Source organism: Salvelinus fontinalis, chromosome 39, assembly GCF_029448725.1.
Source record: "Salvelinus fontinalis isolate EN_2023a chromosome 39, ASM2944872v1, whole genome shotgun sequence".
Lineage (NCBI taxonomy): Eukaryota > Metazoa > Chordata > Actinopteri > Salmoniformes > Salmonidae > Salvelinus > Salvelinus fontinalis.
The window spans coordinates 16,188,896-16,203,828 of record NC_074703.1 but is presented as its reverse complement, the minus strand read 5'-3'; the positions used below and the strand labels follow the sequence as shown (position 1 = coordinate 16,203,828).

Genomic DNA, 14,933 nt, shown 5'->3' with positions numbered 1-14,933 from the left:
CTTTGTTCAGGGACACATTATTCCATTTATGTTAGTCATGTCTGTGGAACTTGTTCAGTTTATGTCTCAGTTGTTGAATCTTATGTTCATACAAATATTTACACGTTAAGTTTTCTGAAAATAAACGCAGTTGACAGTGAGAGGACATTTCTTATTTGCTGAGTTTACGTTCAATATGCAAGCAATATATAAGATGAAGTTTGTTATTTTTTCCATATTATTAAAATATCGACAGTATAATGTATGTGAGAACAAAATATACATTTTTATGAATTTGCTGAATTTCATTCCCATAGTTGGGGATGTCAATGTCTTGGCCAGAGTGTTATACAGGCTAATTAATGATCCCTCTCGTGTGTGTGTGTGTGTGCAGTGTGTGGGTGTATTTGGTGTGCAGGAACCCCTCTGCAGTCCTTTTCAAATGGGGTCCTCTCTTTGTGTGCTCCCCTCAGCTCCCTTTCAGGTCCCCACGCCAGGGCCCAACAATCAGAGGGCGACCCCAAGGCGACCCCTCATTGAGCATCATCTCCAGAGTGTAACTGTCCTTGACAATGGAGTGGGACGCTGGCCTATTGTGGTGCCCTGCCTGGCCTCTCCACCACCCAGACCCAGGGCACCGCCCAGCCTTTCAGCCCCACGGTGTGGCCAGAGTGGGGGGACAGGGGGGTACATGGGGACACAGAGGAGCCTTGTCTGGGCTGACTCCTTCCTGCCCTGCCTGGCCTTGCCCCAACGCCCCCGTATCCACCAACACCACCGCCCTGACTCAGTAGCACTCCTCAGAATGAAGGCTGACTTGACAGCAGCAATATGCTTTAAAGTGTCAAGTCAAGTCCCTCCATTGTCTCTCTGAGTAGAGAGCCGAGGCACTGGAATGCACAATGATGTGTGTGTGTGTGTGTGTGTGTGTGTGTGTGTGTGTGTGTGTGTGTGTGTGTGTGTGTGTGTGTGTGTGTGTGTGTGTGTGTGTGTGTGTGTGTGTGTGTGTGTGTGTGTGTGTGTGTGTGTGTGTGTGTGTGTGTGTGTGTCGTCAGACGTAAAGGAGCTGAGTTTGTGTGTTTTTTATTTGCGTGTGTATATATTATGTGTGTCTGCTATCTGTTTTACATGTCCATACGAGAGAAGAAGAGCTCATTCTCTAAGGCTGTCATTGTGACAGAAACCCTCAGCACACCATTTTCAGTTACCGTTACAAAAAAAAGGCAAAGAAAGCAGGTGTGTTTTGACTGTTTTGAGAAGAGTCAAGTAAAGAGTGATTTAAGGGCGGACGTTTGGCCTATCCTGTGAGTGAGGTATGTGGTAATGAGGGCTTAGAGGGAGAGCATTGCTCCTGTGTGTATAGTAGCATCTCCCGTAGCCCCAGGGTCTGACTGGCTCTGTGTAGGCTGACACAGACTCCACCTGGGGGGGCATCCTCTCCAGTGGAGGTCCTGGTTTGGTGGTGGGGTGGAGGGTTGATGACACCGGCTCAGGGCAAGAAGGAGTGGGAGTTTGCTGGGTGTCTGGGTGAAGTGTGTGTTTGTTGTGTGTGCATGGGTATGATACCAAGCCGTCTCTGTGAAGCCTAGAGGGGACAGGCAGTCAGGGACTAATTGAGTTACAACCAGGTGTTGGAACCAGTTCAGGGAGCAGCGAAAACCCATTTTTCCTTTAGAGGAATGGAAACAGAACCGGGAAAGAAAGGGATCGCTAGTGTTACGGAACAGAATCGTTACTTTTAAATCTTGAACCAGTTAATAATGTAATAATGTAAATGTTTTATCACATTTTTTCCCCCTAATGTCTAGTATATATTGTAATTCTGTAATTCAGTGAAGTTATGATGCTAGTAATAGCATAAACATATTCCAATTCACATCATGTCATGATGCCCAGCAATTCAAGCCAAGTCCCCTCCACGTCCACTCCTCTCTCTCGCTCTCTCCCCACCCGTGAAATTTCAGTCACATCTCTCACCTGCACTTATCTGTCCTCAAACGTGTAAACAACTAGCTTACACATTCCACAGCAAGTTGCTCTATCCACGCTTCTTGGTGGACTAAATGAAAGAACCATGTTGATTTCACAGGGTAAAAAATGAACGAAAAGGAACTGTATTAACTGTTACTTTTTGGGGGGGTTCGAACCGGTTCAGAACTTTATTATGCTGGTCGGAACACTGTAAATAAATAAATAGGGGTTCTGCTCGGAACGGATCCTCTATTTCTAACCCAATCCTCCATTTCTATTGCATCATGTAACACAGTACAGTAGTATATTCTCTATGTGATATGCCAATCCTGCTTGTGCTGTTTCAGATGGCGGTGACACAGTGTCCACCTGGTCCCGCTGTTCTCAGGTCAGCTCTAGCCAGTCCCATGTGTTTGATGAACTGGAGGCCATCGCCCCGCGGACAGGCTCCTGTCTGTCCCTAGACCACCCACTCAGCCCAGCAGACTGCAGCCCACCTGGTACAGGTCCTGTACAGAGCACCCACATTATGTCCAGTAGATCGTATAAAACCTGTCAAGGGTCTACACAATGATTACATCAGAAACGTGCTCTATATTTATGTCAAACATGTGCTCCTCTAACTGTAGACACTTGGAAAAGAAGAGCTTTGTTGTATGGCCATTGGCTTTTTACTTTGTATCAAAGTTGGTGAATTAACTGTTTATTTTTTTAGAGCAGGTGAATGCTTAACCAGCTGCTTGTGGACTGTACCTGATGTTTAGAGTGGTTTCTACCTGGGCAGTCCATGGTGTTCAAATTAATTACCATTATTTAGACAGTTATGTCAATGCAAAGGTCACGGCACCTAATTGTCTTTTTCCTATTTGTGGTTGTTGTTGTTGTTGTGGCCATGTTTGTCTAACCACCATTAATTAAACATGCTCTCCTTCCTCAGCCGCTCTAATGTTATGGACTGGGGTGTGACAGTGATGTGTGTATCTCAGCGCTCTGTTGTGGAACACTGTGTCACGTCTTTGTGTGTGTACAGTAAATGCGTGTGTGTGTGTCTCGAGGTTGGTCAGTGCAGTGAGCTGTGAAGTGGAACATTACCCAACGCAGACAGTGATTTTCTCACTCACTGAGGACTTCCCCAAGCTTCTCTCATCCCCTCTAATCCCTGACAAGGTGTTTAAGATGTTTAACCTGCTCGCTTGACCTGAACCTCCGTCTGACCTCCATGACCTTTGCCCTGAGGATGTGGTGGGATCATGTCAGTGGTGTAACATCTTCCTCAATTGACAAATATAGACATCTATTATCAGTATAGAGCCTGGAAAGCAAATACAGTGTGTCTTTACAATAGGTTGCATTGTCATGGCTAATGAGGGGGTTAACTCCCAGCCTAACTGAAAGTGTGTCAACACAATGTGTTTCACCCACGCTGATCCACGGGACTTCCTTCACCACAACTCCTTAATCAATCAGACAGACAGACAGTTCCCTTTTTTCTCACCTGAAGGGGTTTACCTGACAAACAGAAACACACCCAGAGACACACGCAACGCATTGTAGAGGCAGGAGCACTCCCTAGGCCATGGGTAGGCAACCCTGGTCCTAGAGGTCCACAGGCACGTCATGTTTTTGATTTAACTGACCTGGAAGACCAGGTGTGTTGAATGTAGGGAATCACTCGGTTGGTCAGGTGTGTTGAATGTAGGGAATCACTCGGTTGGTCAGGTGTGTTGAATGTAGGGAATCACTTGGTTGGTCAGGTGTGTTGAATGTAGGGAATCACTCGGTTGGTCAGGTGTGTTGAATGTAGGGAATCACTCGGTTGGTCAGGTGTGTTGAATGTAGGGAATCACTCGGTTGGTCAGGTGTGTTGAATGTAGGGAATCACTCGGTTGGTCAGGTGTGTTGAATGTAGGGAATCACTCGGTTGGTCAGGTGTGTTGAATGTAGGGAATCACTCGGTTGGTCAGGTGTGTTGAATGTAGGGAATCACTCGGTTGGTCAGGTGTGTTGAATGTAGGGAATCACTCGGTTGGTCAGGTGTGTTGAATGTAGGGAATCACTCGGTTGGTCAGGTGTGTTGAATGTAGGGAATCACTCGGTTGGTCAGGTGTGTTGAATGTAGGGAATCACTCAGTTGGTCAGGTGTGGTGCCTAGTTGGAACAACATCTTGCAGTACCTGCATCACTCCAGGTACAGGGTTGTCTTCCCCTGATCTAGGCAGAATTAATTTAAAGTCGCTCAAAGTCTCTAAAAGTTAGTCGCTCAAAGGACATACTGTAAAAAATGCTGTACAGTACTTAACAACTAGAAAACGATCCAGATGTGATACTTTTTATGCGCTATAAAACACAATGCATTCCACTATGGCTGTGAGATGGTGGGACTGAGATTGCATTGAGAGGAGAAGCAGGGTTGACCTGCAGCGGAGCGTGATATGAGGCAGCTCCAGCCCAGCGGCTGTGTGAAATCCCCTCCCAGGGAACAGCAGCTCCACACCCTGCTCTCTGCCTGGACGACGTGGGCCGAGGATTTGCATGGGCAGGGAGCCCACACTGTTACTGATCCCCTTTTAATTGGCCATGACAGAGAACTTTGGAGCCTAGAACTGGGGGATGGAGCTGGAGGGTTGTCAGTCATATTTGCACACACACCTCACTGATCCATACAGGACTATTTCCTCTACCTCTAATCTGGTTCAGAGAGGCTATCCCCGGCCTATCCCTGGTTATCCCTGGCCTATCCCTGGTTATCCAGGGGTCCCTGTGGTAACCCCCTGCACGCAGGGAATCAGAGAAGGTGGTCACTCTGGTCCTGACTAATATAATTATTGTTGAGTCCCGTGTAGCTCAGTTGGTAGACCATGGTTCTTGCAACACCAGGGTTGTGGGTGCTGCGTCCCACAGCATGAAAATGTATGTACTTGTTACTGTAAGTTGCTCTGGATAAGAGTGTCTGCTAAATGTAAAACTTCTTTTATTTTTATTAAATGAGTTAGTAGATGGACTGACTAGTGCAATGGACTCCATTAGTCCATTTTTAATGCTTTAGTTCTGATGTGTTGGATCTGCTGTTTCACATAATGTTCAGTTGGTACTGTATGTCACCTCTGCAGAGATGTCCCCAGGCCTGGCTGCTCTGACAGTGGGCTGTGACTCAGGGGACCTGGGCTCCCTGTCCCGTGTGCAGCTCCTGCTCCTGGACCGGTCGGACCCTGTGGAGCCCCACTGGCTCGCTGGTCAGAACATGTACTCCCCAACAGAAGACAGAACAGCAGGCCACACAGCGGAGCACCGAGCCAGAAGACCTCTTAGTCCAAGACTGTATACTACAGGTATCCCTGATTTACAACTCAACACCCAACCCAGTCTGTGATTTATTTGTGAGTCAGTGAATATGATTGGACTGGCACGTCTTTATATACACAATGTGTTTGAGACATTGTCTCAGTAAGATTACTAGATGAAAACTCACTCCTTCGACAGTTTCTGTAACATCAGTTACAAGAGCCAAACTATGACCTTTGATAGAAAGAGAAAAACCGTTGATTTCACAACAGGGAAAATCCAGACAGAGGAGTATTCTGTAGAATAGGTTGGACAGGGGAATACCAAGCAGCGTTATGGGTGTGTGCCTGTCGTTCGTTTGCCGGCCTTGAGAGTAATGTCTTTACAGTGTGAACCGCCTCTCATCTGCTCCCAGGCATGCTGCTGCAAGCTCTTAACTGAAAGGCCATAAAGATATGGAGGCTCATTTCTGGCTTTGGCGGAGCATTTTATTGGGATATGATATGCCATATTAATAAAGATCAAACCGCTTCACGTTTATCATTAACATGGAGACCTCAGCCCAGACACACAAAAGTATCTCTTTTAACAATGGCACAATCCGGATGTGATTGTGTCTGTGCGGCACGCGCATATCACTCTGGGTGATGCAAGAAATGGCATAGAAAGTTGACCAAACGTCCTGTAAAGTGGTAAAAGGAACATAAGTGGTTGATGAGCAATAAGCACGTCATATTGTAGTTTTATAGGCAAACAAAAGATGTGTAACTTGTTTTCCATGATATTGACAATACTAATGCTCAGTGTGATGCTTCTCCTCTGAATTGGCAATGGCCTTGAATACAGTCATTGAATCAAACTAAATCCTCTTCACTCGGTGACGTATCACTGTGGCCTGCCTGGAGATGTAGACATTGCAGGGAGCTAGTCTGTCTGTCTGTCCTCCTAGGTGTGTCTCCGGAACAATGTTTTCCCATTCTGTGTTTGCACCTGGCACGCTTCTACCAGACAGGTGCTCCTCCATGGTTTTTTCCCCCTCTTTTTATATCAGTATTTGCAGAGATTAGGAACCATACTTTTGACTAATACATGGCATTACTCATATCGGTGCACGCACTCAAACACAAAGGAAAACATACACGCAAGCGTGTACACCGGGCACGTTGGCACACGCGCACACACGATCCATCCAGTTTGTGTCTTCAAATTGATGTGCGTGTGCGTGTCTGCATGGATGTGTGTGTGTGTTTGTGCGTTGTTGTCAGGCGTCCTGCAGCCCATAACAGCTGGCAGCTGTGGAGACGGCAGTGTGTCTGAGAGGTGTGTCGCCACAGGCAAAGTCCAGGGACAGGGTGAGCACACAATGGTGAGTGTCTGTAGGCCCTCCCCTAAACTACCCCTCACAACAACCCCCCCCCCCCCCTGTGGCTTTCATCCATCTCTTTAAATGACTATTGCACATTGTTGTTTAAACACGGACTATACAAACACACAGACACTGACTGAGACAAAGACCTCTATTTACAGTATAAACTTGAACTGGCGTGAATTTGTAACTGCCATCCCGGATCAAGCAGCCAAATTGTTGTTGATAATTGAAACACAATATAACAACAGTGAGAGAAGTGTGCAGTGCAGCAGGTGTATAGTTAATCAGTCACAGGTCACCGGAGGGAGAGGCTGGTGACTGTACCACTGAAAGAGCAGACAGCCTATTTACACCACGCTCCACTCAGCCCACTGCTCTATCCAAGGGGGGACCACTCACTCACACTTAGATGTGGCTCTATACAGGGGGGACTCTTTTGGAGGATGGGCCGCTGGTGGGATGGATCAGACAGGGTCAGGGGTGAGGGGTCAGGGGGTAAACGCAGCGCTGCGAGTGCCGCGGTGCAGTGGAATGGATGCAGGTGCTCCACGCGATAGACTATTCATCTCCTCTTTATGATGGAGGAGAGAGCTTCCTCTGCTTTCTGAAAGGCTCAATGTGCCTTATAAGCTCCCTGTGATTATGTCTAACCACAATGAAGGGTTCTGAGTACCTGGGGCGTGATTCATGTTAGGCTATTTGCATACTGGACCACTACTACACCACAGGTTTAGAGTCTAGTGTGCTGGTACGGGATTGGCACGCATTATGTGGTTATAATGTGTTTTTTCTGTAATAGTCATGCCTGATTGGTCAATGTGGTTTGAACACAGGTCAGACTGAATAATGTGATCGTCGTGTCGCGGTTTTATGTTTGTGTTTTCAGCAGTCCCACACCGAGGATGGTACCAGGTCACCATCGTCATGGATCAGTGATTCCAGTCCATCAGGCATCATATCCGGATCCACCAGTTCCCAATGCGAGTCCTGCTGTGGTACTGCATCGTATAACTCTTATCATATCCACACATAATGAACATGATCTCGTAACAACCTTATTGATTTGATTTCCTAATCGTTATACTTCAACTTGCTCTGCATATTATGCATTCAACCCTTCTCTTTAAACTTAAGCATACGTCTCTGGAAACCCTCAACAGCTATCTTTAATCAGTCAATACCTACAAGAGGCTGTCCTTAACATGAGGGTTTGGTCTCCGTAAAAGCCCCCTCTGTCCATACTAGAGCGGGTCTTATTCAAAGCCATTGTGTTCTTACTGTCACCGCTGTGTTTGGCCGTGTTTCTCTGCGTCCGGTACACTTAAGCCTGATAATCCTCCGTAGAGCCGGCTGGCGAGCAGAGTGGTCCTCTCCTGTGTGGCCGTCTTGTGTACACTGATGAATAATGGTTTCAAAGGCAGAGCAAGTACTGTAGGACCAGAAACACAGAGAAAACAGGCTTCACAGGAAGGAAAGAGAAAGGAAAGATCAATTGGGTTTGACTTACCCCCTTTACATTTCTCTCTCTTCTGTGAAGCAGAGAGACACTCTTTTTGAGCTAAAACTTTCTCCCCATTCAATTTCTCCTTTTCCCTCTTCCCTCTCATCACTTTCTCCTTCGTCCTTTTTGTTCTTCCTCCACCTCTACTTCACCACATCTGTCCTCAGCCTGTGATCATGCCATGTGTTTTAACGCTGAGTGACTCTCCTGTATCAGTCATTGTGTTATGTTGGCCCTAATGGCTCGTGGCTCGCTGTGTTGCGGCTCAGTGACAGCACCACTATAAACCCAGTTGTCATACCTGTGATTCAGCGGCCATGCTTGAAGGCCACCGTTCTCAGCCGTTAACTATGACCAAGGGCACAGTGACATGTAACATGTCCTCTTGGCTCCACTGCTTGTTGTCTGATGTCAGGACACCATGACTGGTGGGTTACACTCACTGGTCAGATACCAGGAGCTGTGTCACATGACTACATCTATGTTAACTTACAGATGGGGCGGAGTCCGAGGGAAGTGACCAAACCAGCCAGGCCCTTACCATCTTAAATGACAGGGGTGAGTGACATTTTAGTGAGATGTCTTAATGTGGGATAGTAAAGTTTTCCCACTGTATTATTACCTCTGTTTTACATGCCTGCAATGGAACAGGCCATAATGCTCATTGGACATAAGACAACCGTTTGTTGTGGTGGAGACCTAAACATCCCAAAACCCCAAAAGACGGTCTTGTTTACTGCAGCTCTGCGACAACAAACTTGTCACATAAAAAACAAGATGTCATCCCAGGTATCCTTGGTGATGGTCTGTGTGTTCTTGCACAATGACCTCTGGGAGGCCAAAGACATGGTCAGAGCCCAGGAGAGGGTCATGGGGAGGGCGCTGAGGGGTCAGCCCCGGGTTCAGCGAGCCTTTGAGAGGTGCCCAGTGTGTGGGATGGCTTTGTGTGGCCATAGGTTAGGTGAGATTGGGTTTCCAAGCGGAGGAACGGCGCAGTTAAAACTCTCAATAGAGCTCCCTAAGTAGTCCATAGAATGACACTGTTATGACTCAATGTGACACTATGGGGACAGCATTGTAGGGTGACAGCATGTTGTTCCAGTATGAATTTACGAATCCAATAAGGATTTTGACCTAAAAGTATGTCTCCAAATAAAGAATATACAACAAATGTGAAATACAGACCCTGTTGTCGTAGTTATCAGTTTTGTTATAACAGGTTTATAGCTTTATAATGTGGCTTGTTTCAAATAAAGTGCATGAACCAATAGGCAGAATACAAGCCAATGTCACTTAGGCCAATGACTTACCCAGTCAGAAACATCATGCAATAAGATAAGATAAGTCAGTAAGATATGTGGTCTGTCCCCAGTGAGCTCTCTGATAAGGTCTGTGTAGCTGTGTAGGTACAAATTCATGACTGTTTCAATTCTGCCCGGTCACTCCTGTGTTTACACCAGAGTTTAGCATTCAGCTGTTACTGAAGACGTTAGTGCCCTAAGTGAATATCGTTATGAGCCGGGGCCACAAAAAGGACTAACCTGGACTGACCCTGGTAGATTGTTCCAGAAGGCTTCGGGGAGCAGCTAGCTGGACAGATTAGGGACGGTGATAGAGAAGGGAAAGACACTGGCGCAGAGATTAGTCGTGTTTCCCCCCCCCCCCCCCCCCCCCCCCCCCAAAGAGGACCACACACTGACAATGTAGCTGTGTCACCATTGTCACTGAACCACTGTCACTGTGGGCTCAGTGGCCATTGTCTCCTCCAAAATCCACCATCGTTTTCTCTCCCTCCTTGCCCTTTTTCAAACCTGGATTCATCCAGGCCCTTTGATTGGCACTTGTCAGGGGCTGATAGAGAGGATGACGTGTTGGAAAACGAACCGCCGATAAAGGAGACCTGAAAAGGCCAATCCCTCTCCATGAATAATAATCTGGACGGATTTGCCTTTTTTGTCCGTCCCTCCCTTTATTCCAGCCTTTCTTCTGGACAGATAGAGGAGTTGAGGCTCTGGGTGGCATCGGTGAATGGCACTGATTGTCTCACTGACGCTCATCCCTTTCTCAAACACACAAAGAAAAAGATACAAGTCCGACCTTCCTGCTTCTTCCTGGTGCACTGGATGTTGGGGTGTTTCTGTGTGGAGGAGCAGTCAATGTGTGCATTTTTGTGTTCAGGGGCAGAGCCAGCCAGAAGGGGGGGTGGTGTGTGATTATTTTTTTGTCTTCGGTGGCCTTTTGAGATCAGGGAGGGGATTTGACTTGGCTACACACAGCCAAATCCAGCTATCTGCCACGATTCAGATGGCTCTGTTGGTATGGTAACCTGGTCTGTGTGTTTTAGATGGTTTCTAAGCAGGCCACTGTCTTGTTTCCAGCTTGAACTGACCAGTAATCACTCCCCAGCATTCACGGATTAGGCCATGTTAGAATAGGAGCTTTTAGAAAGGAAGGCACCAAATCGTGAATAATTTGGGCAAAGCTTTTACTTTGTATCAAAGATGACTCAGAGTCGCTATGTTTAAAATGACCAGTCTAGATGGGTCTTGTCCAATAATGAACATAAATATATTATGAAATGTGTTCATGTAAGATGTTAAAGCGCTTGCACAAATGCATCATTTCAGATAGCAATTGAACTGACATTTTGTCACCGTTCCTTCTAATTTCATGGTGTATAGGCATGCATTCTATACAGTATGATATCATTTGTATTATACATCTCCTTGGTCCTTCCAATTTCGTTTAAATAAATAATCTAAACATGATTGATGTTGCACACAAATAAATATTGTAGACCGAATGATAAATTCTATGTTGTATCGGTGGACAGTATTTTACTACCCAAAAGCCTTTGACATTGAGAATTGTGCCCGACACAGAAACTGAAGTAGACATGTGATTGTGTTCACTGTGGTGGAAGACGGATTGTCAAATGAGACATGACTATATCCATCTGAGCTGCTGACCTCTGACCTTTCAGCGCGATATATGATATATGATGACAGTCTGTGACGTTTTGATGAAAGATAGATCTGAACCCTATCACTCTGTTGGTCAAGCTTTCTCCCGATCCTAATGTCTAACGAACACCATCGTAATGTCTAACTAACACCACCGTAATGTCTAACGAACACCATCATAATGTCTAACGAACACCATCGTAATGTCTAACGAACACCATCGTAATGTCTAACGAACACCACCGTAATGTCTAACTAACACCACCGTAATGTCTAACGAACACCATCGTAATGTCTAACTAACACCACCGTAATGTCTAACGAACACCATCGTAATGTCTAACTAACACCACCGTAATGTCTAACGAACACCATCGTAATGTCTAACTAACACCACCGTAATGTCTAACGAACACCATCGTAATGTCTAACGAACACCACCGTAATGTCTAACGAACACCATCGTAATGTCTAACGAACACCATCGTAATGTCTAACGAACATCATCGTAATGTCTAACGAACACCATCGTAATGTCTAACGAACACCATCGTAATGTCTAACTAACACCAGTTAGTTGTTATGTTAGACATTACACCATCCTAATGCTGAAATATTGAAATCTCGTTTGTTTTATGTGGTAACACAAGTAACACTTATGGTAAAGAATGACTAAATGTTTTTTTTTAAAGGACCTTGTAATCACAATCCAAGCCTCGATGTACCTTGAGTCTTCATTGATGGCACTCGTTGTCCCTGCGCTTCCAGGCCAGGAAGTGCATTCTGACATTTCATTGACTCCTAATTGGTGGCCAGTGCCAAATCGACTGAGTGGTTAAGCTTCCCGAAGGGAGTGTCCCTCTTTTAGTTAGGATGTGTAAAGAACAGAGGAGTGGAGATGTGACTGGGATGTTTAGGGAGGACAAAGAGGTGAATGTGTGTTTGTGAGGGGGGGGGGGGGTTGATTCCTTAAGTAGCAAGATAGATGTACACAAATGCAGAACACCTAGCATGTTGACTTTCAAAGTGCTTTGTGGAACTCTACTAGGCACACAACAGTAATATTAAACTAAGTGAGTCAGCATCATGAAAATACAACCAGTGAATGAGTACCAGAAACAAGAAGGTGCCAAACCATAACCATAAACCGTGTTAGTTTCATAGATCTGCTTATGGGGATATGACTGCAATATGATGACCTCTCAGACTCAGATGGACTTTGAAATCTGCCCAATGCCATGAGATTATTCTCCATCTCTGTGTCCCCATCCAGGCCCCAGCCCAGACCAGGGGGTTCCAGTGAAGGAGGAGCCTGGTTGCCCTGATCGGGGGGAGCGAGGCTGGGCTTCCACAGGGGGCAGGAGAAGGCCCGGGAGGCTGGAGCGCAGGATGAGGGAGAAGGAGCGAAAAAGGGAGGAGAGAAAGACAAAAGTGCTAAACATCTACTCCAGACTCCAGGACAGCGGGCCCCTCCAGCCCAGCCGCAACAGGGGCCGCTCCAAGTTTGAGGACTGTGAGTGTATCAGTGTATCCATCCACCCTCACACATTTAAAACCCAAAACTGCCAACCGACACATATTGATCTGCCCACTGCCTCTTACCATAAGGGAGCATGTTAGCAAAACACAAACACATCTACGCTCAACACTGCGGCCTCTCTACTTTTTAAAATAATTATTCTCCCCAACACAATTTTCCTTTAGTCCAGAGCACAGCAGTCGATTTCACCATTTCAATTAGCTGCTTTGTAAACAGGAGTTTACCCTGAAATTCTTCAGTTTCTCCCAAATGTAAAATTTCTGTCATGCCACCCATTGTCACTGTGCCGAGCCTGGCAAGTCCCACAATGAGCCTGTAGTCCATGGGTCAAGGTTAAGGGGGTGGGGCCCCTAGACTGGTCCCTGGGTCAGGGTTTCTCCTGTGTGCACAGCCACTTGTCTGATTGGACAGGTTTGTTCAGCCAGTAATAAACCGAGAGGAAGAACCCTGCAGCTGTCCTTCCACACAACAAAAGGAAGGTTTTTACCAATGATGAGCTTTTGTTTGTGTGTGTATGTGGTGGGGAGAGGGAAATGTTTCTCTTTCATAAGTGTGTATTGGCTTCAACTATTTCTCAGATCTCAGCTCATTTTATATTTTTAGCAGTCGTCTTCAAGCATCATGTTTATGTCTTCTGGTGTAACTTTCTGTTTGTTTTTGTGGGTTGTGTGATAATGAGTGTCAGTGTGTGTGTGTTTGCACGTGTGTGTGGGCTGCTGCCCCTCGCTCAGACACGTGTAAATGTGTCCCCTCATTAGGGGCTGAAAGGCACTAATTGGCCTTAATTGGCACCCTCTCGTCTGTCACTGACCACTGGCCAAAGCACTCCCAGAGAGACGCCTCTCAACGCACCCCTCCCTCGTTCCATTCTTCCTCTATGCACTTTTCTCCCACTTTCTTCCTTTACTTCCCCATTCATCCATTCATCCTTCCATCCATCCTTCCTGCCCCTAGACATTCACTTTCTCCAGTGCCTCTGTTTGTGCCACACTCCCTGTTTCCCATCAAGAGTACATGACTGGGCTAGCACAGTAGTAGAGAGACTGTGGATTGTACACAGGAAGGTGTACATGACTGGGCTAGCACAGTAGTAGAGAGACTGTGGATTGTACACAGGAAGGTGTACATGACTGGGCTAGCACAGTAGTAGAGAGACTGTGGATTGTACACAGGAAGGTGTACATGACTGTGTTAGCACAGTAGTAGAGAGACTGTGGATGGTACACAGGAAGGTGTACATGACTGTGTTATCACAGTAGTAGAGAGACTGTGGATTGTACACAGGAAGGTGTACATGACTGTGTTATCACAGTAGTAGATAGACTGCAGATTGTATACAGGATGTATAAGCAATAGCGGAGTGATGATTGTTTTCATACAGATAAGAGCGAGGTCAGGCCTGAACCTCAATGTTTTCCTAGTAGGCTAGGAACATACAATGCCTGTGTTGACTGAGTGCATGATTGTTTTGGATAGATACGCAAAAGGGATGACTGTAAGTGCATGCAGGGAGACTGGTGCCCCCTCGGAGCTCCATTGTGTGCTGTTGTCCCCTGGAGTGCTGCTCAGTAGCTGTACCTGTGCTGCTGGCGACAGTGACTCACTCTGCCAGGGTCTCTGATGAATGTCAGTGTTGATGGGGAACACCTGGCGGCCCCGTGACTGCACCGCCTCAGCCCCGCCCCCCCGGACGCCACTCAGCCTCAGCCGTGACTGCACCACTCAGCCGTGTATTAGCGCTCTATTCAGTTAGGTGGGGAATCCACTGCAGTCGTTTGCTCGGTTGTTTTCACCGCAATGAATAGCTTCTCAATGAATGAGCAAGGGAGACCAATCACTTAGAAAAGAGGGTGTATGTGTGTGTGTGTCTGCACACATGCGCCTGTGTCTGTGTGTATATGTATGTATCTGTGTGTGTGCGTGTGTGTGTGTGTGTGTGTGTGTGTGTGTGTGTGTGTGTGTGTGTGTGTGTGTGTGTGTGTGTGTGTGTGTGTGTGTGTGTGTGTGTGTGTGTGTGTGTGTGTGTGTGTGTGTGTGTGTGTGTGTGTGTGTGTGTGTGTGTGTGTGTGTGTGTGTGTGTGTGTGTGTGTGCCCGTGCGCTAGGGTACAGTGCCTTTATGTAACGGCTGTTTGCTCAGCCTTTGATCTAGAATACCTCTGTGTATTTACCATTAGCGCCAAATGACTGGACAAACAAACAGCCAGCCTATTGATGAGCATCAGCGTGGAATATGCACGTTAGCTGCCGCTGTTTTCAAAGAGCGCAGAGAAGGAGAGAGGCAGAGAGCGGCAAAGTGAATCTGTCAAAGAGTCTATTATATGGTGTCT

At 46.5% G+C, this 14,933-nt stretch overlaps 1 protein-coding gene across 2 annotated transcripts in view; it reads left to right on the top strand.

Moving 5' to 3' along the window:
• The window catches only part of LOC129838530 (uncharacterized), a 58,567-nt gene that overhangs the window by 26,478 nt on the left and 17,156 nt on the right, over positions 1–14,933 (top strand). Inside the window, exons 6-11 of one of the 2 annotated variants that reach the window (XM_055905569.1) lie at positions 2,298–2,450; positions 5,061–5,279; positions 6,498–6,598; positions 7,488–7,596; positions 8,598–8,660; positions 12,339–12,578. In XM_055905569.1, coding sequence (XP_055761544.1) covers positions 2,298–2,450; positions 5,061–5,279; positions 6,498–6,598; positions 7,488–7,596; positions 8,598–8,660; positions 12,339–12,578 — 885 coding nt within the window. Of the gene's footprint in view, positions 1–2,297; positions 2,457–5,060; positions 5,280–6,497; positions 6,599–7,487; positions 7,597–8,597; positions 8,661–12,338; positions 12,579–14,933 lie in introns of both variants that reach the window. The other variant, XM_055905570.1, reaches the window with a different exon arrangement.